Source organism: Fistularia commersonii, chromosome 5, assembly GCF_037954325.1.
Source record: "Fistularia commersonii isolate RoL2024-O1a breed Wild chromosome 5, RoL_Fcom_v1.0, whole genome shotgun sequence".
NCBI classification, from domain to species: Eukaryota; Metazoa; Chordata; class Actinopteri; order Syngnathiformes; family Fistulariidae; genus Fistularia; species Fistularia commersonii.
The window spans coordinates 13387022-13413225 of NC_141288.1; the positions used below are offsets into that span (position 1 = coordinate 13387022).

The 26204-nt window shown below is 38.3% G+C and overlaps 2 protein-coding genes across 3 annotated transcripts; one reads left to right on the forward strand and one right to left on the reverse strand.

The window, feature by feature from the left end:
* The first annotated feature begins 676 nt into the window (after nucleotides 1-676).
* slc13a4 (solute carrier family 13 member 4) lies at nucleotides 677-23973 on the forward strand. Its single transcript, XM_086146906.1, has 16 exons — nucleotides 677-1005; nucleotides 8339-8467; nucleotides 12516-12652; nucleotides 12931-13106; nucleotides 13325-13388; nucleotides 14256-14295; nucleotides 14426-14509; nucleotides 14620-14804; nucleotides 18134-18253; nucleotides 18417-18518; nucleotides 18620-18721; nucleotides 18948-19057; nucleotides 19469-19584; nucleotides 19730-19891; nucleotides 20808-20945; nucleotides 21181-23973. Exons 1-16 carry the CDS (start codon nucleotides 883-885, stop codon nucleotides 21316-21318), a joined length of 1926 nt encoding a protein of 641 aa, XP_086003032.1. The 5' UTR covers nucleotides 677-882; the 3' UTR covers nucleotides 21319-23973.
* On the reverse strand, nucleotides 23972-26204 carry coa6 (cytochrome c oxidase assembly factor 6). Of its 2 annotated transcripts, none has more exons than XM_086146905.1 (3): nucleotides 26124-26204; nucleotides 25204-25357; nucleotides 23972-24639 (listed from the first exon to the last, which is right to left on the reverse strand). In XM_086146905.1, exons 2-3 carry the CDS (start codon nucleotides 25345-25347, stop codon nucleotides 24541-24543), a joined length of 243 nt encoding a protein of 80 aa, XP_086003031.1. In that variant the 5' UTR covers nucleotides 25348-25357; nucleotides 26124-26204; the 3' UTR covers nucleotides 23972-24540. The 2 variants fall into 2 exon arrangements, with proteins under 2 accessions (XP_086003031.1, XP_086003030.1); XM_086146904.1 differs by having other exon boundaries at nucleotides 26026-26183.

Genomic DNA, 26204 nt, shown 5'->3' on the forward strand with positions numbered 1-26204 from the left:
CTCTGTTTTTTAGGGTAATACAGCCACACATTTACAACTGAACAGTTATTCCCAGATGTTGTGAGAGGTTTCTCCAACTGCTCCCAGGTACAGCTGCTTGAACTGACAGAACAGATCCACTAGAGTGCAGCACTGGGGAAACAGACGCTCATTGGGCTCCATCCTTTCTTTGCCCCAGTCTTGGTTCTTTGGTTCTCATGTGGTCCATTGTAAACATGGCAAGTGAAATTTTGCTTTTGTGCCTTGTTTCAACAAAAAAAGGGGTTTTAGTGCTTTCCTATCTAACGAGGACTTTGATTTGAGACCGTTCACCTTTGTCTACTTTTTGCATGGAGAGCTATCAGCCATCAGTAAACAAACAAAACACTGACAAACACATTTGCACCACTAAAACACTTTTCCCATCCCAAGTGATCTGCATGGTGTCCTCCCTCACAGACATCAAACATGTCCTTTCTAAGTCCAGGATTCCGTGTGAATGAGGAGGTGTGCAGCAGAGGCCGGGTACACGCGCACACGCCCACTTCCTTATGCAAACTTTACCGGGCTCTGATTGGCTGAGACGCGACCACAGAACAGCGCAAATCCGTGTGTGATTAGCATACCTATCAAGGCCCTTTAAAATTGCCTCCACTTTATCCAGTAGGCGTTAAACTTCACCCGAAAGACAGTTAAAGGTACTTATATCCGTAGAAGTTCACTGAATTTTTCTTTTAAGTTCAAAGACACTCGGTGCGTAAAAGCGCACAGCTGGACTATAACGCGTCGTCTCTCCCCCAAAAATCCGCTCCCCACGTCATTGCCGGTGTTGGCCGGTGACTTTAACGCCCACTCCCGTTGACTTGCGACCGGTCCCGACCAAGAGCACCCCGGATTCCACCCATGAGGCTGGAGGCCGCAGCCAGGATGGAACTGTTCAGGAAGCTGTGGAGAGCGAGGAAGCTGATCGTCGTCGTGTTCATCCCGCTTTCCCTGCTGCCCCTGCCGCTCATCCATCCCACCAGCGTGAGTATCACACGTTCGTGTTTGACATTACTGACGAAGTTATCCCCCTCTACACACACACACACACACACACACACACACACACACACACAATAATAGCCATTCGGAGACTGAAAACAGCTTGCGTTTATGAAAGTGAATAAATCGGAGATACAAGTGTAATTCCCTCTGCCCTACATTTTTGCAATAATAAGGCTGATCAATTGTCACTTGAAAACAAATCTCACCCGGCAACAATAATATAATAAAAAGAAAAAAAAAGTCATATAAAATGTTGCTTTTAAAAACATTAAAAGGATAAAATACTTACTCATGAGAATTTCAAACAACTCAGTCGCATTCCATTGAGGCTCCCTGTTGCTGCTGATGGCTGCAGTGTCCTGATGGGATTTTAGTGTGTGTTTGTTTGTTTGTTTGTATGTGCGTGTGCGTGTCAGAGTATCAATCAAAAGGCACTCTGTCTTTTGTCTTGATGAATGTGTTTCCTGATCATCAGCTGAGACTGTGTGTGTGTGCAGAGGAGATGTCACGACATGCAGCTGAAAGAGTGAGCAGCTCGACCCTCATTTAGGCTCATTAGTTTCTTTCCTTTGGTGAAAGAGAGAAATATGCATCACTCATGCATTGTTCTTTAAAACGAAGTCTCAGTCCTTTAAAATTGCATTGCAAATAATAGGATTAACAGAAGCCGAACAAATCCACTATGTTATTTGCCTTTTGGAATCAAATAGGTTGCTCTGTGTTACAGTATGACATGGAAGCATAAAATATGGCCCTGGATGTGTGGAATTGAATTAGAATCAACTGGGCCAAGCTGGTGTGATTTTTAAGATGTAGCAAAGTGTATGAGATTAAAAATTTGCATGTTCAAATTCCCACAATTTGGCTTCCTATGAAAAATTCTACAGCTTTAAAATGTATCTTTTACACACACAGTTTTTAATATTGTTGGGAAATGCCAAGACTGAATGAGCAATTGACCATCGTTTATAATGCACATAATCAATCATTTTTGAATCAGTCAGAAATAATTTAAAGAATAAGGAAACTACCTAAAAGTCAGCAATAAATAAATAAGAAAAATCTAAATTAAATTACCCCCCAAGAATTTGCAGAGATTCACCTCTTTCAATAATGAAAAAATAAATATCTGAAAACAGGCAGGAAATTAGCATAACATTTGCTAGAAAAAAACAACAATAATAATAAGAGAATTTAAAGAACAAAATAATGTTTATGTAATGTTCAAAATGAGAAATTCAGATAAATTTAAAATATATTTAGCCCCAAGAATATTTAATAAATGAAACTGAAGCATCCACTCAGAGGGGGAAATCTTTGATTCTCCTTTGTTCTCAGACTCAGCTGAGCTTGATCAGAGCCAACTATTTCAATATACATCAGGGAGTCAGGACACTGAATTTAACTGATTTCTTCTTGGTATAGATGTACAAATTTAGAGTCTGAAGATAGTAGGATACTGAATGTATCCATTAAAAGATTTAATTTTCAGCATGTCCTTTCTGGCTAAAACCATTGCTGAGTTGATGTTGTTTCATGATTTATCAATTTTGGTATGGTTTAATTTGGAAAAATCAATCAGTCTGAATGGGCCTTTATTCATTGGAGTTCCAAGTATAAAACAAATAATTGCTGATGTGTTGAATATTCTTTTTGGGTTTTGCAAACCATGTTAAAAGCACCTTCAGTGAAGAACCCATATAATCTCACAGGAAGTAAAAATTGTTGCAACAGCATATTTTCAGAACATGTTAAAGTAAGTGGTTGGAAAAGCAACAGGTTACACTGACGTGAGAGGTGAGAAGTGTGTGTTTGACCTGTACACCAGGTATATGCATGTATATGGCTTGTAACGTCCGATCTGCACCGTTCTTCAGTAACCTTGGTGTTATGTCAGTGCTGGTGAATGTTTGGCAGGGGCTGTCGGTGCAAGATGAAGCCAAGAGAGAACAAAGGTGCCAAAACCTCACTACAAAGACAGAGAAAGAAACAATCCAAGCAATTAAGTTATATAATCAGTGTAGCACTGCACAGTTTTGGCCCCTCATGGCTTCCTTACAACACCAGAGATCCCAGACTGTTCCAGGAATGTGGCAGGGGTGCAAAGTGTGTGCGTGTGTATGTGTGTGTGTGTGTCTGTCTGTTTGGAGTGGTACTGTGTCCAGCTGCAGAACAGAACATCTGTTGGATGCAGTCAGGCCAGGTCAGAGGCAGAGAGCTTTGACCAGGAATGATCTGTCACCTTAATGTTGAGCCTTTCAATCTAATGGGTGTAAATACTGGCCAATGACTGAAAAAATCTGACTTTTAGATACAGATTATGAAATGTAAACATAATGTACCACAGTTGGATACCTAAAAGTAATTTTAAGATATAACTAAATATTTTCCTTGGGTCACTGCAAGATTATTGTCGGGGAGAGTTCCTGGATGCTGCTGAAGAAAAATCATGAAACAGTATTCAGTAGCTTGATCATGAAATCTGATTTTTTTTTTTAAATCACCAAAAATCTCATACCAGAAGATGTAACACAAATAAAGAAAAGTGCACCCCTTCTTATGACTGAAAAATAAGTTACATTAAAAGGCTCAGTATAACATTGTTTTAATTTTTATTAATGATAAATCCCTGGTTAAGAGAGGAATAAGAGAGGAATAAGAGAGGAATTGGTTGTTTTTTTCACTACATGGAAAACATCGATTGAACGTTATCTGTCAGTCCAAATGTTATTCGGCAACCTGCTGATTGGCTCAGTGATGGCAAAACTCTTCCTGCAACTTAATCTAAACCTTTAGAGAAGCACTCATCTCCATTTTCAGCAAAGATAACAGTTGATGAGTCAATCATCATACGTTACATGTCGAGATAAAGCTCGTTTTTCAGCTGTTTAACATTAGGGGTTATTTCCTCCTCATCAACAAGGATTTGAGGTCACCGAGATTTATACCCGCACCTTGTGGATGAATGTGCAGTTGCATCGTCATCAATGCACATCTGTCTCCGCCACCACAAAGAAACAACTGTTTTTTTCTCCCAGTAAGTCAGATTTTCAAAAATGATATTTGTATTTAATAATATCTTGTCTGTGAGTCATGAGAAGGGTGACTCATATATACATAATTACATAATGTCTTAAATGATTTTGATTGTGGCATGATTGACATGAAACCAGCCACAAATTCAGGTCATTATATTTCAGAACATTTATAAGTCATACACGTTGTATTTTTTTTCATCTAACCTTTAACATGTTCCCCCCAGACTTGTTTGTGCCAACTAGTAGAAGGCTGAATAAACCTCGCTAATTATTATGTAATCAATCAAATCCCCTGTAACATTGTCATTTTTGTGGCAACTAACAATTTGAATTTCTCAAATATAACAAAATTGTACTGATTGAATTGATTTAAAATAGAAATGTTCCCCCCAAAAGGTGTTTCCCTGTAGAATGAAAATGTTTTTGGTGTCCATAGTGACACCAGATAGGCAGCAAAAAGCAAAACAATAAATAATAAGCATATTATTGTGATGGGATCCCTTCATGCACTAAGAAGTCCTCTTTGCTGATTCCTAAATGTAACATCATCTCGATGGGTTTCCAGTGGCATTGATACATAATTTTACATAATAACTGCCATAAATTTGGAGAAATATTTTCTTAACTCTTTATTCCCATTGAACCGAAGCTCCAGCTTGCAGCTCATTATTACCTACACTTAATAATATTAATGCTGGTCTGAATAATCCATGAGTAGACTTGATGTGACTGGTGCAGAAAGGTCTTGCTGAGAGCACACACACACACACACACACACACACACACACACACACACACACACACACACACACACACACACACACACACACACACACACACACACCATTGAATTCTTTTGGTGCATTGAAACATCCAATGAACCTTCACCTAGATTTTTTTTTTATGCTTTTTTTGCAGAATCACTGGCAACTCCAGCTGCACTTCATTTAAACAGATTTACGCGTTGACGCATTGTTGTCTTGCAGTGGTTGCATGCGCAGTTGAGTAATTTATTCCTCTGCTTACAGAGCACTTCAGCTTCAACATGCAAAACCTGATCAGAGGAACGGTCACTTTGTTGTGTATTTACTGATCCTACTGAAGCTACGGTCACTGTGAATGCGGCAACTTCTTTCTCTGTTGAAGAAACACCAATAATCAATGTTGAGCGATTGCTGAATCAGGCTAGCGATCTGTGTATCTCTTCCTCTGTGATTACTCACTCATCTGAGTTTATCTCACTCTATCAGTCCGTTAGTCCTCCTTCTCTACCCCAACCTCTCTTCCTCCTCCTTCTGTCCCTGTAACAACAGAACAACAGTGCTTTCTTTAATCCTGTTATGAGTGGGCCTCTCTATCAATTCATATTTCCTGAAGCAGTGTTAGTTTGAGTCAAAGAGATTGCAGTTAAACAAATGCAGAAAGAAACCAATGAAATAATGAAATAATGAGTGGAAACGTCTCGATGGAACAGAAAAGGTTGAGATAATTCTGAACTTATATTTAGAATTAATTCTAACCTATGCCTTGTGTTCATACAGCTACACTACTTGATTTTTCATATTCAGTGTTGAACCCAAACACCTCAGACTAATCCAACAACTGCGCTTAATACCAAGAAATGCCTCTTTCCACTTGGCAAGGTAAAGCCATGGCAATTCACGCTAAATGAGACTTTTTCTATGTGGTAACATTGTTAATTGATCATTATAGATCAATCTACCTGAACTTCCTGGTGGTATCTCTGTGGCGTCAAAATCACCATTTGACATGGCCTTAACATTGAATTTCACAGAAAAAAGCTGAAATTATACTTATGATTTTTAGTTCTTTTTATTAATGAAATAATATGATATTGAATGATGGAAAAGTCAGCAACATATACTGGACTTTAGTTGACTTCCACTTATAATTATTATTTTCATTGTAGCTTCATGTAACCAAAATATGCATCACGCATATTATTATTTCTTAGTTGTATTATTTTTTTATATTTTGGTTTTCTTTCTCGATCGGATAGGTATAATACTCCGAACCCCATGTATCTGGTCTCAAGAGATTCGCTGTTAACTGAGTGAGATCCTATGGATCACATGGGCGGGTGACTTATCATACTGTTTTAGATATTTAGTGTCAAAAGTTTTAAAGGTTGTTCAGTGTAAAAATGTCTGAACGTACTTCTGGAACATACCCCTTCACCCCAGCTGGGTTGATTAATTTGAGATTAGCCGACCTTCAACTGGCAAGATGATCTGCTGAATGTGCTTATGTAAAAGCACTCCCTCTCACAGCTTGTGGCAGAAGGCAGGAGTGCTTGTATTCAGCAGCGATGATGGGGGTTGGCTGGGTGTTGGGGTGCAAAAGAAAGAACCTTCATTCAGCATTTCTCGAGCTGATGCTTAGTTCACAGGCAAAAATTAAACTACATATGTAGTTCATCATCTTGTGTTTACCTTATTCCACTAACAAGGGCTGATCTGGACCACAGCTGCTAAGGAGCATTAGGAATGGATCGAAGCACAATCCTCAACTCAAAGCTTTTAAAAGTTTTGCTCTGAGTGATGCAGAATTTGTAATCTTGGTCATTTTCATTTCAAAGTCACAAGATACTTTTTATTTTTTAAAGTTTTGACCTCATATCACTAAGCCAGCTGGAATTGCAAAAGAGCAATATTAGGAGCCTTGTATGTTAATATTACATAACCTTAACCAGATTAATGCTATTTCAGCCTGTTTGTGTGTGTGTGTGTGTGTATTCCTAACCTAATGATTAACCCTATACTTCCTGTTTTAGTTATTTGATTTTACAGTTATTTACCTCTTATCCCCAATAAGGAGGCAAATCCTCACAACTGGCACAACACACATTGACGTTTCACATTTCTTTTTTTTTTTTCTTTTCAGCTGCTTCCTTCAATGGGTGCTATAGTGAATATTCTGCCTCAATCTTATCCTCTCCTCTGCATCCTATTATCTCATTCTAACCAACTTTAGAAATCTCTTCGGTCTTCCTCAGGCTTCCCGCATGTCAGTTCCAACTCTAAACATCCTTCTACCAATATATTCACTTTCCATCCTCTGTAAATGTCCAAACCATCTCAGTCTTGCCTCTCTGACTTTCTGTCCAAACATCTAATGAGCTGTCCATCTGAGGGGATCATTCCTGATATTATCCATTCTCGTCATTCCGAAAGAGAACCTCGATATCTTCATCTCTGCTCTTCCTCCTATCTTTTTCTCTAACCCATACAGCAGTGTTGGTCTTACCACTGTCTTCTACACCATTCCTATCATTTTGCCTGATGCTCTTTTATCACATATCACACCAGACACTTTTCTCCATCCATTCCCATGTGCTTACACATGTTTCTTCATGTTTCTTTTCCTTTCCACACTCTCTGTTGCTCTGGACTGTTGACTTCAGTTACTTAAAATTCTCCAACTTCTTTATCTGCACTCCGCGAAACCTCTCATCAACACCCCTCATCCACCCCTTACACATTCACACATAACTGTATATAGACAAAATATGTAACCATAAACCGCAGATGTTTTATTATGTTCAAACATCAATAACCTTTCTAGTATCATACTTTTTAATAGCTCTCCCTTCAGCCGCAGGGAATCTCAAAATCTTCGTACTTAAGACCTTAAAACACTTTATAGCCTTGACTTTGACACTTTATAGCTTTATTTGTATTTCTTACTCTCCCCCCCTTTTTTTTTACTGTTTATACAATTTCCCACTATTATTTATTATTGTTATGTTTTACTTGAAACTCTGGCACTACAATTTTCTTTGGGATAAATAAAGTTACTCTTATTCTTATTCTTATTCTTATTCTTATTCTTATTCTTATTCTTATTCTTATTCTTATTCTTATTCTTATTCTTATTCTTATTCTTATTCTTATTTCAACTGTACAACTTTGTACCCCACAATGCTATGTACTGTATACATGCATGTGTGTGTGTGCATTTCTAGAAATAAAAGCAATTATTTATGATCAGTACTCAAAAGAAACATATATATCATTTAGATTGTGAGGTAATTGTGTGCTGTTTGGTCCTGGACCAGTTTTGAGCTTGGAAAGTTTCAGCCTTATTGTATTTATCTGCAATGACAGTTTTTAACTTGAAAAACTGGAAACAAGCTCAACAGTATAGCTTGGTCTATTGAGCGAAAAAAGGAGGTAAAATGTATTTCTGCTTCTGCTTCCCATCTGATAATGATTAAGCATTGATTGTCCCTACTGTTGTTTGTCTCTTTGCAGGAGGCATGTTGTGCGTACGTGCTGATGGTGACAGCAGTCTACTGGGTGTCAGAGGCTGTTCCCCTGGGTGCTGCTGCCCTGGTCCCTGCCTTCCTCTACCCGCTCTTTGGGGTTCTAAAATCAAGCGAGGCAAGTTTTAGAAATATAATTATTTATTTGACTGTTTTTGTGATTCTAACTACAGTAATTTGAGTTTTTTTCGCTGTTGATTGTAAGTATTGGGCATAGAGTATCGACAAAAGCCAATCTGTCATTTAGATATAGAAAGAACTCAATTAAAATAATTTTGTGCCCATATAAACAACAGGAATATGGAGGAATAAACACAGCAGGTGTCAAACATCTGAATATTACAGAAAGGCCTGGGAGAGTCCCTGATATCACTTGGCATTTTAAAAAGAATAAATTTAAGCTATTAGTGACTCTCACTGGAGACAAACATTGGAAGAAATCAGAGTTTCAGTGATCTTAGTCAATGGTCAGCCTTGTACAGCCAAAATTAGAATGTGGTTGACTTTTGTCACGTCCACTTACTGAGCCTCCTCCTGCACTGATTTTTGTTAGATTATGTTAAACTTGTATTTGACAGATGACACATGTTGACTGTGACACAAATGTTCAATGTTCAATTATCATTACAAACCGAAGCAACTATTCAATCACAGGAATAGTATTACCCATCCTATATGGTACTTGATGCAGGTTGACGTGAGGAGTGTATCATCACAATAAAATGACTGAAGTAGAAAACAAACAACATTCTGATTAACTAGTTTTCAGACTTAATTAGAGCTTTTCAATATTTGAATCCTTAAACTAATAAACCTTGAGAAAACAATCAGTCATGTTCCCCAAGCTCTAAGAAATTCTTCCTCTAATTTCATTCTAAATAAGTGCTGATGTAACCAAAATATATGTATGAGTATTTTTTATGTGTCTTCAACTGTATTGCACCTATATTTTCGAGATGTGAAATTTAAAACACACACACACACTTAGATACACACACACACACACACACACACACACACACAACCATATATGTGTGTATATGAAGTTGGACTTGATGTTGATTTTTAAGGGTAGTAATTCCACTAGTTTTGAGGTGGAACATTGATTATTTTAACAGTGACCTGTAATTCAAAAGACTGCATACTGAGGTTAAACAAGGACTGTAAATACTGCATTATGTCAACTTTGTGAGAAGTGAGTGAAATACTTTGGCTATTGAGGGCAGGCGGTAAATCAGGGTTTAACAACAATGCAAGGAGGTGAGATTGTGACTGTGCTGAGTAATCTGATCAGACTGCACTTTATGCAGATATACAGTAAGTTCAAACCAAAAAGTCCTCTCCAAAGATGCTGCACAGGACATCCTGCAGTACCTTGGATGCACACAAATGTCTTAGAATTTTTTTAAAGTAGGTAAGAGGTTACATGGATGCAAATAGCTTTCGGTGACCGTTTTACGATGCTCTGTCATTTTATTGCATCATCAGTATGCTGTAAAGCGTTTGTTGAGTATGTAGAGAACCCCATTAACCTGCCGCTCATCATTTTCCCATGCAATGTTCTTTCTTGTCTAAGTGTGCACATTCACACGTGCCTCCACCCGGCAAACACACACACACACACACACACACTCACACAGGTGACTATCCTTCGCCAATAGTGCCATGCTGGATCCACTTTTATTGTTATGAATGATACATAAAGTCCACTTTCTATATTTGTTACCTCGTCCTAGCTACCTCTCCATTAAATACGCCCCTCTTCTTCTTCACCTTTCTTATCAGCATTATATAAAAGTGAGCTGTACGGATCATGTGACAATAACAAAGCTTCCTGTTAACACCTCTGTAAGCCTCTTGGGATGGTGTTCCATAAATATGCCAGTGGATAGCTTTATGCAACATGCTGAGTCTATTATAGTACTTTGAGTCTCCCCTAAACCCCCTCTTTTACACGAGAACCCCAGTACACAGCAGAACTCATTCAGTAATTAAAGGATTATAGCTACCGTACCTGACATTTCAGGCTGATTGGTTTTGGTAGAAAGAACGTCTTACTCATAACCCCCCCAAACTGTTTACAGCAACATGTTGATCTCTGTAAGTGTAACCAATGAATCAAGTCTTCGCTTTAATGGTTATTAGCCTCAGAGGTATAAAGTCATGAGAACCACAAGAGACTGATGGGCAGAAAAAAGTGGGTAAAGTGTGTCCTTCAAAGTTCTCACATTGATACATTAATTAAGTGGCACTGCAGTATCTGTATTAAAACCATACTTTTAGGTGAGTGTTTTTTTTTAAACATCCATCCATATACATTCCTATAGGCTCCAGCACAATTATAATTTATAAATTATAATTATAAAATATAAATTATAAATTATGAATAATGTTAATAATGTTTCCCATTTACATTTCATAACAAAACAACTTTAACATTTCTAAATATATCATGTACAGTGTATGTATAGCAAAGAAATATTTTTAGCTGTCATTTAGCTATTAAATTTGTATACTATTCAAAAGGTTGATAGACAACATTACTGTAACTAAATACAGTGATACGCATTACTGGTCATATTATGTATTCAAAATTTAGATATACTTCATAAAGACATTTATTAACACTGATTTCTTGATATATAAATAACAAAGATACTTAATTGATTAAAATATTTATAAATATTAACTGAAGGTCAAGGATGTTGTTGTTTTCCTCCTTGTACTTGTGCCTCTCCATAGTGCAATAGAACACTATATCAGCACAAGCCAATCATAATCAACTATTTGTTCTTACACCAGGGGTGCCAAACTAATTTTGGCCCAGGGGCCACATACTGCCTTATTTGATGTGAAGAGGGCCGGACCAGTAAAATCATAGCGTAATTACCTAGAAGTGACACTAAGTCCAAATTTTTCCTTCATTTTGGTGTAAAGGAGAACAGGTAAATTATAAAAATCGTTATACGTAATGAGCTGTTCCTTTAAAAAATACATGACGAACAACCTAATATTCACGAAGAAAAGTAAGTGCAATTTTAACAACACAATGTTTCAGTTCTGTCGTCTCAGTTCTCCATGCATTTTGTTGTAATTTTCACCATGGCGAGTCTCATACTGGCAACCAAACTTGCTGCATCCACACCAAGCATACAGGTTTCTTATTAACCTCAATGAACAAATAAAAAGTGGTCCATTTTTCTTGGAAAACCCTACACTCGATGTTGGGTTTCTCCTTTTTGATGAGGGTGTCGGGCCCAGCGGAAAAGCAGGTAAATTTCTAACAATAAGACAAAATTCCATATTCAGACCCAGGAGTCACATTGCTGCCATCAGCTGTAAGTTCTGAGTCACATAGTGATGTGCCATGTTGCCAACACTGACTAAAACAGTGCACCCAAAGCAGAAAATAAAGGAACTCCATTTTTATCTATAAAAGTTGTTCATGATTTTTAAGAATAAGAATAAGAATAAGAATAAGAGTAACTTTATTTATCCCGAAGGAAATTGTTTATTGTTTATGTATTTTTTCAAATTGTAGATTTATTCCACAGGCCGGATTGGACCTTCTGGCAGGCTGGTACCAGCCCAAGGGCCGTACGTTTGGCACCCCTGTCTTACACTGTTATATGAATAAGCATATGAACTATTAATAAATGCTAACAAGACACTTCTCTTTACTTAGCTATTGGTTGTCAAGTGCATTTGACAAGTGCATAGGTGTTGTTCTTGTAGGGAACTGTAATTCTATAGACATGAAGAGTAAAATGCAGCATTTATGGCTCTAACACAATGTAAGCCAGGCAGCAGAAGCTGTAGTCAAATTTTTAATAAAAAAAGGAAGTCTTGTGTGAGGTATTAGGTGAAAGGTCAGGAGACACAGTCTTACACAACACTGCAAGGGCATGAACCCTGTTGCTGGGAAGTACAGCAGATTAAAAAGAACAAATGGCAAACTGTAAGGGCTGATCCAAGAAGAGGAGGGGGAAGCAGGATTGGGTGATGGCGCGAAAACCAAAGGCCTCATTCTTGTCACTGCATCCTTGGAGATCAAAAGGTGAACTCTATTATTAATGAGAGTGGACCTTGCATCGATATTGGGTTCTTGGAATGATGAGGATGGTATTTATTAAAAGAAATATTTGAAATTGTGTGTGTATGTTCAGGTGGCAGCTGAATACTGTAAAGACACCACTCTACTGCTGATGGGTGTCATCTGTCTGGCTGCATCTATAGAGAAGTGGAACCTGCACAAACGCATCGCTCTTCGCATGGTGATGATTGCAGGGGCTAAACCTGGCATGTGAGCAACACATATACGTTCACACCGAAAATGGTGGAGTTGTAGAACTGGTTTGGATTTTTCTATGTCCATTGTAAATCATACCTAGTAGTTCCTTTCTCAAGTTGGTCATCCAACCCTGATAAGTTCATACAGATTGCTTATTCTTGCTTATGTTATCTAAAGGTAATTAAAATTGGAATTCTATTAAACTGGAACTGTTAATTTCAGTGAAATGCTGCACCATTTTGAACCGGTCTGCGCCAATATGAAACAGCCTCACTCTTGCTCTCCCTCAGGCTGGTGTTGGGCTTCATGTGTTGCACAGTGTTTCTTTCTATGTGGCTCAGCAACACATCTACAACAGCCATGGTGATGCCCATAGCTGAGGCCGTCCTGCAGCAGCTCATCTGCACCGGTATGGCTGACAGCCATGACGACTCAGAGACAGCCGAGCACACTGAGGATGACAAAGGTAGGTGAGCTGGTGGTGGAGGACCTCTGACCTGTAGGTGTTTCTCAACAAAGGATCAATGTGGGTGTTAACAGTGTGGAGCAAAGCTCACCGAGGTGAAGCTGTGTGCAGGGAAAGATGTAGAAATGTGATTGCTCTTGCTTGTAGGTGCAGCTGCACTGCAGTGGTTTCTCTTATCACTTTTAAACTTCAACAATTTCTAATGTTGTTGTCTCCAGCTGTTGCAGACAAAGAAGAGACTCTGGACAAGAACCAGTTGGAACTTCTCTGTAGGGATGGCAGGTACTGTATGTGTGTGTCTAAGACCACTGTACTTAATACTGCTGAACTATATTACTTGTATCCAGTTGCAATTTCTAAACATACATTATTTTTGTGTTTGAGTGCACAGCAGAGGCAATCGTTTTTTCTAACATCAGTCCCAAAAACAGTCAATACCCACCATCTTGGGCTGTGGTTGAATCCCGCTAATGTAACTATTTGAGTGAGATGGTCTATTAGATTTAAAAAAGCGAAGCTTGATTTTTATTTTGTTTTTGTAATTGTTGATTAAAAAATTCCAATCATTTTTCAATTGGTTTCTCTTGATGACACGATGGCAAGTGTTAAATGGAAATTTGAACAACATAAAAAAAGAGAATAAAGCACAAAGACACTGCTTCTCTGTAAAAGTACACTAAACTGATGAAGATTCTTGAATATTAAACTTCTTCAAGAAATGAAGGAGGTCAACGAACGGGTTTAATGAAAATACAAATATCATAGTTTATTTAATTAAGACTAAATTTGTACCTCCTTCTTTTTCCTGTTTCCTTGTCCTCTTGTCTAAATTTATCAATTTTACTGACTTGATACTGTGATCCATTTTCCATCTTAACAATATTTCATTTATGTGCTTAGAGGTTTTGCATATTGTCACACCGCATCACGCAACACAAATCCGGCTCAGAATATATAAGCCAGAAAATGAACACTAGACATATACCTCACAACCTCCTGCGGTGACTGAGAATTTGAAATATCTAAGTCACACAATTCTATCTCACAATGTTAGATACATTATTGTTGCTCTGGTTATTTTGATTGTCCTGTTTGGCATACTTTTAATTACTTTTAATCTCTCTGTTTTTTTCCTCTGTCTTTTTCCAGCAGTGACTGCACCAAACAGGAACTCTCTACACTCAGTGAGGTAAGACTTGTTTAGAGTTTTCCCACATTTAATTGCATAATGAGAAAAAAATATGAGCAGAGCACATGAAAAGAATATATTGATTTGTTTCTCCACCTCTCTCCTCTGTATTTATCCAATTGATTTCCAGGTACAGACTGGGGAAGTAAATGGCTTGGGGCTGAATTCACTGCCTAATCAGGAGTTCAGACAAATCAATGGACACTTGCCACAGGTTTGAGGAAATATAAGTGCTATAAATGGTGATCCCATTTACAAGCAAAACAGGCACTGAACATAGCAGAGTAAAACTTTCTTCCTTTGTCTGCTTTGTCTGCTGGTCAGGTGGCCATTGAGATCCCAAATGTGAAGCGAGTCAAGGCGAGGAGGGATTCCCAGTATCCCACCAAAAGGGACCACATGATCTGTAAATGCCTCTCACTCAGCATTACCTATGCAGCCACCATTGGGGGGCTCATCACCATCACAGGCACCTCCACCAACCTCATCTTTGCTGAGCAGTTTAACACGTATGTAGCAAAGTACAAGCACACACAGTGAGAAGGGAACACGTTGGAAATTTGTCACAGCGGGACAAAGTTGCTCAAAAAAAAAAAAAAAAATGCACGCCAAACCAGCTGTACAACATGTAGTTGCTTTTTTTTTCGTGCAATAATAACTCAGGGAGAAGTTTGAATGAGAGTGATTCTGGGCAGCAGTTGGCCAGAGTTCTACTTAGGCTATAAGAAGCTGAGATCATAGCTGTTGCCAAAAAAAACAACCAGGACACCGCCCTCAAGTTGCAGCTGGTTTGTCAGAATTTGTGGCGTGATATCGTGCATACATATATACTATATGGCCAAAAGTATTCACTCACCTACCTTGACTTGCATACGAGAGAGATATCCCATTCCTAATCCATAGGATTCAATAAGACATCGGTCCACCCTTTGCAACTATAACAGCTTCAACTCCTGTGGGAAGGCTGTTCACAAGGTTCAGGACTGCAGGCCAGTCAGGTTCATCCACACCTGACTCTGTCATCCATATCTTTATGGATGACATGTTGGAAAAGGCCATGTTTGAAAAGGAAAGGGGCAGTTCCGAAATTTTCCCATAAAGTTGGGAGCATGGATTGGAATTGTCCAAAATGTCTTGGTATGCTGTATGAGTTCCTTTCACTGGAACTTAGGGGCAAAGCCCAGTTCCTGAAAAACAACCCCACACCATAATCCCCCCCTCCGCCAAACTTGTTATACTCGGTGGTACCAAGTTATTGTAATAGTTATTGTATGAAACATACAGGTTATTATGATCATTGTCCTCAAATGTCACAGCCTTTAAATAGAATTATTGTAACTCTTGACCGGCTAACATTTCAGTGAAAGAAATCGTGAGCAATCAGAACACAGGCGTGTCAATAAGTCTTTAATAGAAGAATATGATTATACAAAATATCTGAATAAATCAAAAAAGTGTCCCCAGACACTGCACCACAACTGATTGATTCTCAGTCAGCTCAAGTAGAAGCTTGTGCCCTCAGAAACACTTGACTCTACGTTTGTGGAGGAAATTGAGATAAAAAGTGATGGTGAGATATAGAGAGATTCAGCCCCAATTTACAAACTTATGTTTGTGTGGCAGATTTCCACCTGATTTTACAAAAGTGGAGAAATGTGCAATGAAAACTGCAAACCGCAGTTTTTCCAGAGTTCATACACGAAAGAGACATTTTTGCCTTGCATATTGTGAAATATTCATCTGGGGAAAAAAAGACACCCTGTCTTTTCTTGATCAATTTGACAATGACCTGAAAAAAAAAACTTTTTTGGTTAAAGATGGATTTTTCTATTTAACTTCGACTTTAACTCACCAACTGCTTCTTGAGGGCATGACTATGGCCCGAAAGGAAGGAAAGTGAACCAATGTTTCATTCATTAAAAAGAGTCATTTTAATACAAACAGAGATCCTTTGAATGGACCCTAACCCTTGTTATCAACTGTGTAACACAAAATTGAATTGAACCCATTTAAGTCTCTTTGTTTTCATTTTACAGAAATGATGTGTAAATCATATGAACATCTATGTCATATTCACAATATCAAATAGCCCAGAATAAATAAAAGGATCAGATTGGATGTTAAGTGGTGCAGAAGAGGGTTGTGAAGAAAGAACAGCTGTTTCTGTAGGACACACATAATCGTCGTCTCTGAACGTCACCTTTTCCCTACTTAGCGTTCGTACAGCAGTGAAGCTGATGTGAGCAAACATACTTTATCAGCTCTGTAGCTGTCAATGCAAAGATTTGGGAGGTTTAAAGTGCAATAGAAGATGGGATATGATGATCAGGAACAAACAAATCTGTGCAAACATGTCTTACTGTACTTCAGTGCAGATTTTTTTTTCCCCAGTGAATCTTATGGCACTTAATCATTTTTAAGGTAATCCACAACCAGTAGGTTCCATTAGAAACAGCTTAGTCCTCCCTCATTTTAAATTTATGTTGAACTATTTATAAATCATTTTTACAACATAATCTCCTTGTGTGTAAGGAATCAGAGCTGAGATGAAGTACAGCAAGATGCTTTTCCAAGGTTATCCAATCTAGTGTTGCTGCGTCAATCAATTAGAATGTATCTCCTCCCTATTAGTAACATTTAATGGCTAAAAAGTCACATTTATCACTTCTGGTAATTGTTATCCTCCCGTTCTTTACCTTTCAGGTGAAAAATATAGGTATAATATAGGCTGTAGTCATGGAGATTTTCTTGATTCAAAAACAGTGCAACCATCATGACAAATGTTGAAACAACCACTCAATTAACAGTTGAGGGGAGAAAGAAACATGGAAACATCAAGTTTGATTGTTAACTTCTGAAGCCCCATTCCGAGATGTCAAGGCAACACGTCATGCAGCAGTATTTCTTATTCTACTGTCATGACTCAGAGCAGTGACTGAGTGACCTTGTATCTGTGTTGAGCGTCAGCTGTGTTGATAAGAAGATGGGAAAGACAGCAGCTGTCAGTCAGTACAGGGAAACACCGTGTATGATTCAAAGATGAGAGTGTGGGTATTTAGGTAGGTACTCTCAGAGTCATTTCAACAATATCAAATCGTTAAGACATCACGAATGAGACACACAGAAACAAGGACTCTGGTTCGATTCTGTGTATTCCTTTCTATGTGGGATTCCCGAAAAAGGTCAGAACAGTGGGGTCGCTGCCCATTTTTCGCTGTGAACTGAAAAAATACCTCTTCACCAAGCACTACCCTACTAATCGCACTTAGCCTCCACCCCTCCACGTACAATGAATGTACGTTTGTATATGGTTTTGAGAGAGCTACTTGGTTGCGTGGTCATTTCTGACTTCCGACTACTGGTACTTCAAATCTTCAGTGACTGAAATGCACTTCTTGTGAGTCGCTTTGGATAAAAGCGTCTGCCAAATGAATGTAATATAATGATTCCTCAGAGCCCCCCAGTTTCCTCCCACAGCCAAAAAAGATGCAGAAGGTTAACTGTAGACTTTGATCGACAGGCAACTGGTCCAGTGTGTACCCCACCTCTCCCAATGACAGCTGCGATATGTGAATATGTGGATATGTGAATTAATAGTATTAAACCCAAATCTCTACCATGCTGCTTTTTATACCCAGTATGCAGCTTATTCACAACCAAAAACATTTTTGGTCTTAAAAAAAACATTCAGGTCTACAAAAAATCTGTTATTAAATCAGAATTAAAATGCTTTTTAAATCACAAAATAATACCATCAAATCTGAATTTATGTCAATGTTGAATCTTACACTTACACACATACACACACACACACGTTAATTTTCCGTTTCTCTTTCAGTCGTTACCCGGATGCTAAGGTGATCAATTTTGGCACATGGTTCATCTTCAGCTTCCCCATTGCAATCATCATGCTAGTCCTCACCTGGCTCTGGCTGCACTTCCTGTTCCTGGGCTGCAAGTCAGTGAATGTTGAATGTTTCAAACATGTATGCTTTGGTGGTGTTACTTCTCAGGAATGCATCTTGTCTTGGGTCGACTATTTAGCCGTCTGTTGGCAAGCCACTGTAGGGCTATAGCTTGGAAATACGTTGTTGTTGTTGATGTCACTGCTGTGTGTTCAGCTTCAGGGAAACATGCTCACTGAGTAAGAAACGAAAAACCAGGAGAGAGAGGCTGTCAGAGCAGAGGATCCAGGAGGAGTATGCAAAACTGGGACCTATCAGGTAGTATTCCTGATATTGGATCAGTCTAGTGTGAATGTGTGGGCCAGAGCTTATCACTTATGTAATTGTTACTCACAAGGTTTTGTGTGTGTGATTTTCAGCTACCCAGAGGTCGTAACTGGTGTTTTCTTCATCCTGATGACTCTGCTGTGGTTCACCAGGGAGCCTGGTTTTGTGCCCGGCTGGACGTCTCTTTTTGAGAAGCAAGTATTTAAACAGTGTTGCAACAGAAAACATCACATGTGGTGCGTTTCCCACAAACAAATGTTGGGTTTAGCGGATGTGTTGTGTCAGTAAGTGACACGCACACATTAAAACACATCTAGTATTTAGAAACGGAATAATCAGCTCAACTTGTAACACTAATGAAAATTTAATCAGTAAACAGTTTTCAAATCTACATAATTACCAACCTCCTCCTCTCCCCAGAAAAGGCTATCGGACGGATGCGACAGTATCTGTTCTCCTGGGCTTCCTGCTCTTCCTTATTCCTGCAAGGCGACCCTTCTCCTCATCCTCCTCCAGTTGCAGAGACACTGGTCAGACTCAAATGTTCAGCAGTTTTGCATTTACATTATCTGTAAAATTGTTGGCTGATTGAAGAGGAAAGATATCAGGACAAAACAGAGGGGGTGAAATCGGATTCGTATCTAGTAAGATTTATTCAAAGGAATATTTTCAGTAAAACTTTTTGAAAAAAGCGTGTCAAATACCAAACCTCTAATTGTCCCTGATGAGGTAGTCGGCGCCTGCGTGGCAACCTCCGCCATCTTTGTGTGTGTGTGAGGCCTGCAAGTGTTAATTACTTGTATTCTCATGGCAGGTTTTATTTTTAAAGTAGTTTTTATATTTTGAAGTAGCTTGCATTGTATCAGTTACATGAACATTACATGAAATTCTGAAAAAAATGAACACATTTCTCTGTTTTCTTTTTCACAAATCTAATAAAGCCTTGGAATTGGACCCACTGGCCCCAATGATCACCTGGAAGGATTTCCAGAGACTGATGCCATGGGAGATTGTTATTCTGGTGGGAGGGGGCTATGCATTGGCCGCTGGCTGTAAGGTAACATGTTTTAGAGATCTTGTCACAAGGTCGGATTTTAATGCGTTTGAGTGATGTTACAGTAAGATAACTGTGTCATATTTCCATATAGCTCAATTAAACAGCCAGAGACTAGATGTGTGTCTTTGTCCATCTATGTGTGCAGGTGTCAGGTCTGTCAGTGTGGATCGGCCGACAGCTGGAGCCCATGAGTGGCCTTCCTCCGTGGGCCGTCACCCTGCTGGCCTGCCTGCTGGTGTCAGCGGTCACAGAGTTTGCTTCCAACCCTGCAACTCTCACGGTCTTCCTGCCCATCCTGTCAGCCCTGGTATGACCTGTTAGATTGACGTGAAAGATATAAAATTGTTTAACCATCACATTTTTAACAGTATTCTAGTGCTTCCCTCTGGTGGATCATAGGCTTCTCATCTCATACATGGTGAAAACTGATGTCCATGAGTGGTTGTTTGCTGCAGTATCAGAAAGCAGAAAGTCTTTATTCTCCGTGTAATTTTCACATACAAGAATTTTGTGTAGCCAAATTCAAACATGAACAATCATTAAAAAAAGACTTTAAAGGGAAAAAATTTAAGTCGGTAAAACAGTATAGATGTAAGCAAGTTGTTTAGTCTGCAAAAGGCACAGTGGATATGAGATGATAAAATACATCTTTTTTTGCCTGAAATCATTGAATTTATCCTCTTAAGTTTTTAAAAGAGTTAAACCTTCCTGTACATTTTCCTACATAAAATACTAACAAAAATGTTTTGGAATGACGTGCACAATTCTCTGCCTTGAAAACTACTATTTGTTTAATAATCAAGATGATTTGATCTATTTTGAAAATTGTTTGACTGAAATATAAAAAAAACTTTTTCTCATATTTATTAAGATTTTAATTTTTAGATAATCCTCATGCAGTAAAATAGCTAATTGAATAAAACGTCTGTATTGTTGTAATTATTTTTAGAATTTTGTGTATATTAAAGTAAGTACGTTTCAAGAAACCTGCAACATTAAAAGTGTAATGCAAAATCAGTTTATATACTCTGTAAAGGTTTCATTTATTCATTAAAATATTTTCTATTTTAAGTACATTTGTTACAATGTTCTAGATATTTACTGTACCACTAATCAAATATAATAAAAAAGGGTCTTGTTTCTTCTTTGTCCCATTAATGTTTATATATTATCTGAATATTATATATATATCTCCAGGTTTCTTGTTCTTTTCTTCATTCCAGTCAGAAACCCTGCACATCAACCCCCTCCACACGCTAATACCCTCCACCATGTGTGTGTCATTTGGGGTCATGCTTCCAGTGGGGAACCCCCCCAACGCCATTGTGTTTAGTTATGGCCACGTGCAGATCAGCGACATGGTACGACAAACAGACTTGAAACACACACACACACACACACACACACACACACACACACACACACACAAGCACACTGTCACATGCTCCTCCTGCACCTGCAGCATCAAAAGCCTCATGGGCAGCGTATCACTGTTGCGTTATATAATCTAAGCGGCAAACAGTTTTTACTAAACTTTTTTCATGGCTTCTTTTACGATTATTCATGCACGTCCCCTCTCGCTTTCCTCCTTCGTAGGTGAAAGCAGGTTTTGGGGTGAACCTGATTGGCGTGGCAGTAGTGATGCTGGCCATCACCACATGGGGGGTTCCCCTCTTCAACCTGAATGAGTTTCCCGCCTGGGCCATCTCCAGGAACGTCACCGGGAGTTTATAACCAGCATGGAAATGCAGAAGAGAACCTGACAGATCCCCAAGTGACTGACAGAGTTAAAGAGAAAGACGATCGGAAAACGACTCGAGAGGATGGTTCAGTCAGTGGGGCCTTTTCCAGCGCCGATTAGCCAGGAAGTTGAGGGGGGGTGAAAGATATGACTTCCAACACCTTTCTGATGCTCAGGGGAGCTCAGAGAACACCTTTTGCTGGAAGCACTGACCTTCCGACAGACCCTTTTACCTCTGTTAATATGATTTAACAGAGATTCTGTTTTTCTGGAGTTACTAAATAACAGAAATATTTGGTGATTCAGAATTTATGTTTTCTTTTTTGTTTTTTACATTAGAGGATTAGAGGCATGTGCAAAAACATATTTTGAGAATTACTTTTCTGAGTCTGATAAAACGCTGTGACATCTGGAGTTGTTTGTACAAGTACCTGCACATACATAAAAGTACTACTTTCAACACTGAATACAGATTTTAGGATTCTGACTTTACCATTTTCATTTCAAAACTCGTTCTACTTCAGTTTGTCTGATAGATTGACTTCTTTTTGCTTATAGTTCTGACTTTAAGCTACATGTTTCTTTCAGTCCACTTCCTGTGGACCTTAATTCTTCTCAGTATATTTTTTAAATTCATAATTGAAAAAAATATTTACATTAGAATGTGTTTTCAGAACCTCATAGTGCCTTGTTCAATGTATTTAGCAACAGATAGGAGATAGACCAGCCTCTATTACTGCATGCATACCAAATAGCTGCTGCACTTAAAGTGAATATTTCAAATCAAGTGTTTATTTCAAGTAAGAGGCTATGAGAATCAAGTCCTCACTGATCCAACTTTGTGTTTAAAAGAAAAAGATGACTGCTGAATTGAAACAGGAAACATGTATGAAAAGAGGCTTCTTCTATGGCTGCTGATCCACTATGTACACAGTCTTTGTGCAGTTTTTAGGGATGTTTATGTATATTTAGAATTAAAATGGAAAGCTGTTCAATTGTGCATATACAGGAAATTCCAAGCTGCTATCAAGAATGTTTTTAGAGAGTGAGGCTTCTGAATGTCTGCCTAATGTCTTTACCAAAGTTTCTGAGGCTGATTTTTGTTCTGAATGTTTCTGCCCATGTTGGCCATATTTACTGCAAGCATGCTGCTCTACCAGCAAGGCCTTCGTGAGCTCAAGAGTCTTGACTCCAGAAAGCAGAAGTATAATTTTTGCCACTGGAATGTGCCTGTTTCTCTGCCTTGTTCCAGCACATATCTATGCAGCAATATCAAGAACGGTTGCTTGAAGTGAATTTCTGACAATTTCTTTCTTTGCTAATATGACTGATATACAGTGGTTAATTTTGTGATTTCATTAGAGAATTTGTTTATGGACACTAATCCCCCAAAGATCTTTTTTCTATCTCTGTGAACTACTTGCTCATCACTCATGAACATTCATGTATGTAGGGTGGAATCTTATTATACGATGATAAGTTCAGTTGTATTCAGGATTCATAACTTGGTAATGTATGCTTTAAGTAGTAATTTCAAGTCAGCATGTGTTGCTAAACATTATGTGGTGACGTTATATATTATTGATTCATTAAGTGTGCTTACAGTTTCAAGATACTCATTATCTGGACAACTCCTCCAGGTCACAAGGTCACAGGAGTGGAACAAATCACAGCTATCCGTGAACAAGAGGCTGGTCTTCAATTGACCAACTGCATGTTTTTGATCTGCTGGAGAACCTGGAGAGAATCCTCTTGGGCACAGGGATGACATGCAATGTCCACACAGAAAGAACCCAGTCAATGAACTTTCTTACTGTGACGTGAGTGCAAGAGAATTAAGAATCATAACAAGAATAAAATTCATAATACAATGAAAAAAAATGATAAAAGGCATATTGTTGAAACAAAAAAGTAATTTGCATGCACAAATACTATCTTTATCATATATCGAAAAGTAATATTTACTAGTCTATTTTATACATACATTTATATTTGTCCATGCATTCAAAAATGTTAACTGACACACACAACAGTCAATGGACATCATCCATACATTTCTGAAAATCATGCTTTTGTGATCAATACTCTGTTCGACAGTATAACATTCAACGTTTTATACGTGCTTGATAACAACCTTTTTCTTTAACTTTCAAATTAATAATTGTAAGGGAGATACAAGGTTTTTTTGATATTTAATTACAAATTATTGCTGACCTCAGCTGTTTCTATAATTACAATTTTTCTAGAGAAAAAAACAAATATAACTGATCCGACCTTTAGACATACTCTATAGCTACAGTTGCATTGACATTTAACTGGTCATTTTTCGGATCATTTTCTAGTTATTTTTAAATGCTTGATAGTTTCTTTTTATTATATGACATATAGCCATTTTCTTATAGGTGGTTTCCTTCTTAATTTTGAAGTAATTTCTTGCCTTAAGAATTCAGAAAGTTCAACAGAATGCATATGAGGCCTCTTGCATTTAAAGTCAGCACCTGCATGTTAGTAGATTCTGACCAAGTACAAAGGACAATGTTGCATTCACAAGGGAGCTCCCAACAAACTGAGTGTAGAGTTGAAACCATTCCAAAATGCCTGCTTTACAGATATTCCAACCCCCTTGTCATTGGCATTTCTACTGAACTTCAAGTGCAGTTCATTATGATCCTGTATCATCTTAAATAATGGTGGCTCACGCTTTTATTCATATTTTAGGATGTCTTTCTAAGGAAAGAAAAATAAATTTATGTATACAAATACCTCACATGCTTTTAATGACTGATTGCATGTATAAAACTTTATTCAAAAAAATGAAACCATGTGCCAGTGTGTGGACAGCGACGCATCAAACTGATGACCTTTTCCCGCTTGCCTGGTTTGTAGTTGTTAAAAAGTGTCCGTTGTTTGATTTCAGAACTTGAGCTTAAAAGCATTTACCACACAGTCCCTGGAGAGCACTGAGGTACAATTTCTAATGTAGCTTTTAATTGTATACAAATAAATATAGGCAGGAGGGAAACAGAGAACATGCTTACACAAAACCACAGAGGCTAGAGTTGCTTTCAAATTTACAGATCCTTTGCTGAAAATGTAAGGGTAACCCCAGCCCAAGTAGTTTATGAAACACTAGCTGAATGCTCAGTCCAAAGTGTCATCAGGAATCTCTTCCAGGTCCTCATGAATGTTCATGATGCAAAGATTGTTGGCTGTGATTATGATGGTTGCCGAGGCCCTTCAGCTGGAGTGAATCCCTCCATTTGCATCTTCTCCTTGTATTTCAAAAAGTCTCTCCGCTTGGTAAAATACTTCACCTGCCAGTGGAAATTAGAAGATAAGACACTGCTTATGCACTGTGGTGCATTACATAGATGTGTTACATCAAGAATAAAGCTACATTGCACCTTCGATTTAGTTTTATGACATTTTCAAATTGACACCACCCACTAAAAATTATCAAATTACAATATGAGCGTTTTAATGCACTGTGAACAGCAAAGCAGGAATTTCACTGTACAGAGAAACACGTTTCTAAACTGTACATGTGACAATAAACACTTTGAATCTTGACGTTTATGCGCTTATTTCACGGCAAGTGCAAATTAACCATTGCGGACCCCAGTTCTTGGGGGGGCCTGTAACCACTGAGATAATCCAGATTTCCATATGTACCCTTGAATTTTGTTTTTCAAATTCTCACTCACTGTAGTCATGGTGAAATGTAAGTAATTGTCATTTAATCTGCAAGCGTAATTTGCCCAAGGGATTTTGCAAAAATATTGAAAATGAGGTAATTTCACAAGTAAAATATAGGTGAATGTGATCTCATGCATGAATCCATGCATGACTACAATAGCAAAAGAAAGCGGATACCTCACCCACTGAGCAGGGCATTTAGCCTCAAACTCGCTCTGAAAGCTCTGGCAGGATTCGAATTTGTCATCATTGTCATCAAGACATTTCCAAAGATAATCCCTGGCATTCCAGCAGGCCTTCCTCTGTGTGGAGTTTGGAGCTGTCATAACTGTTGAACTGAGAAGAAGATGTTAGTAAACAAAAGTCAGGCTATTGAATACAATTATGGACGTAGTGAGCGAGGATATGAAGGTTGCTGGTGTGAGAGGGGAGGATAGAGAGAATAGGGTTAGATGACGAAGGTTGATTCGCTGTGGCGACCCCTTAAGGAGAAAGCCGAAAAGAGAAGAAGACTGAAACTGGACCCTGGAAAACATCAGAACACCTGTTGTTCAGGCAAACCTTGTCCATATTTTGTATGCTTTAACAATACACATTATATTTTAAGTTCCTGACACTTCTTTGTGTACTTCAAAATGTAGCCAAAACTATAGAATAATCAACATGACCAACAATAAGGTAAGACATTTTTGAATCCCAAAATGAATAATCTAAATAAAAAAGGAGTTTAAAACTCCCTTTAATGTAGGGAAGGTTCTCGTTGACTTTGTTTATATGCTGAGTTTGTCACATAGTTTAAAAAGGGGCCTTTGACAAGGGTGGTATGCATTTTTCCCTGTACGCCAGTCGATTTACACTCGCAAGTTAACTTGCGATCTCCATACACCTATATGTATATCATGTAAACACATATTTTTCTCTTTAAATTAGCAAAAGTGCATTGTACCAAAGATTACATTATCCAGCTAACAACTGACAGCTCGACACGAATCAAGGATACTCACTGAATGAAAACTAGCTGGGACGTCAGTGTTGTGTATGACAATCCATGTAAACACAAGAACCGATGTGGTCTTCCTTATTATTATTTTTGAACACTTACCGGTGCTGAAACACTCGGGGTTTACTATTTGGTGGCGTGAAGGACGACAAGCCGCAGCACTTCCGCGTCGCGTTTTGATGA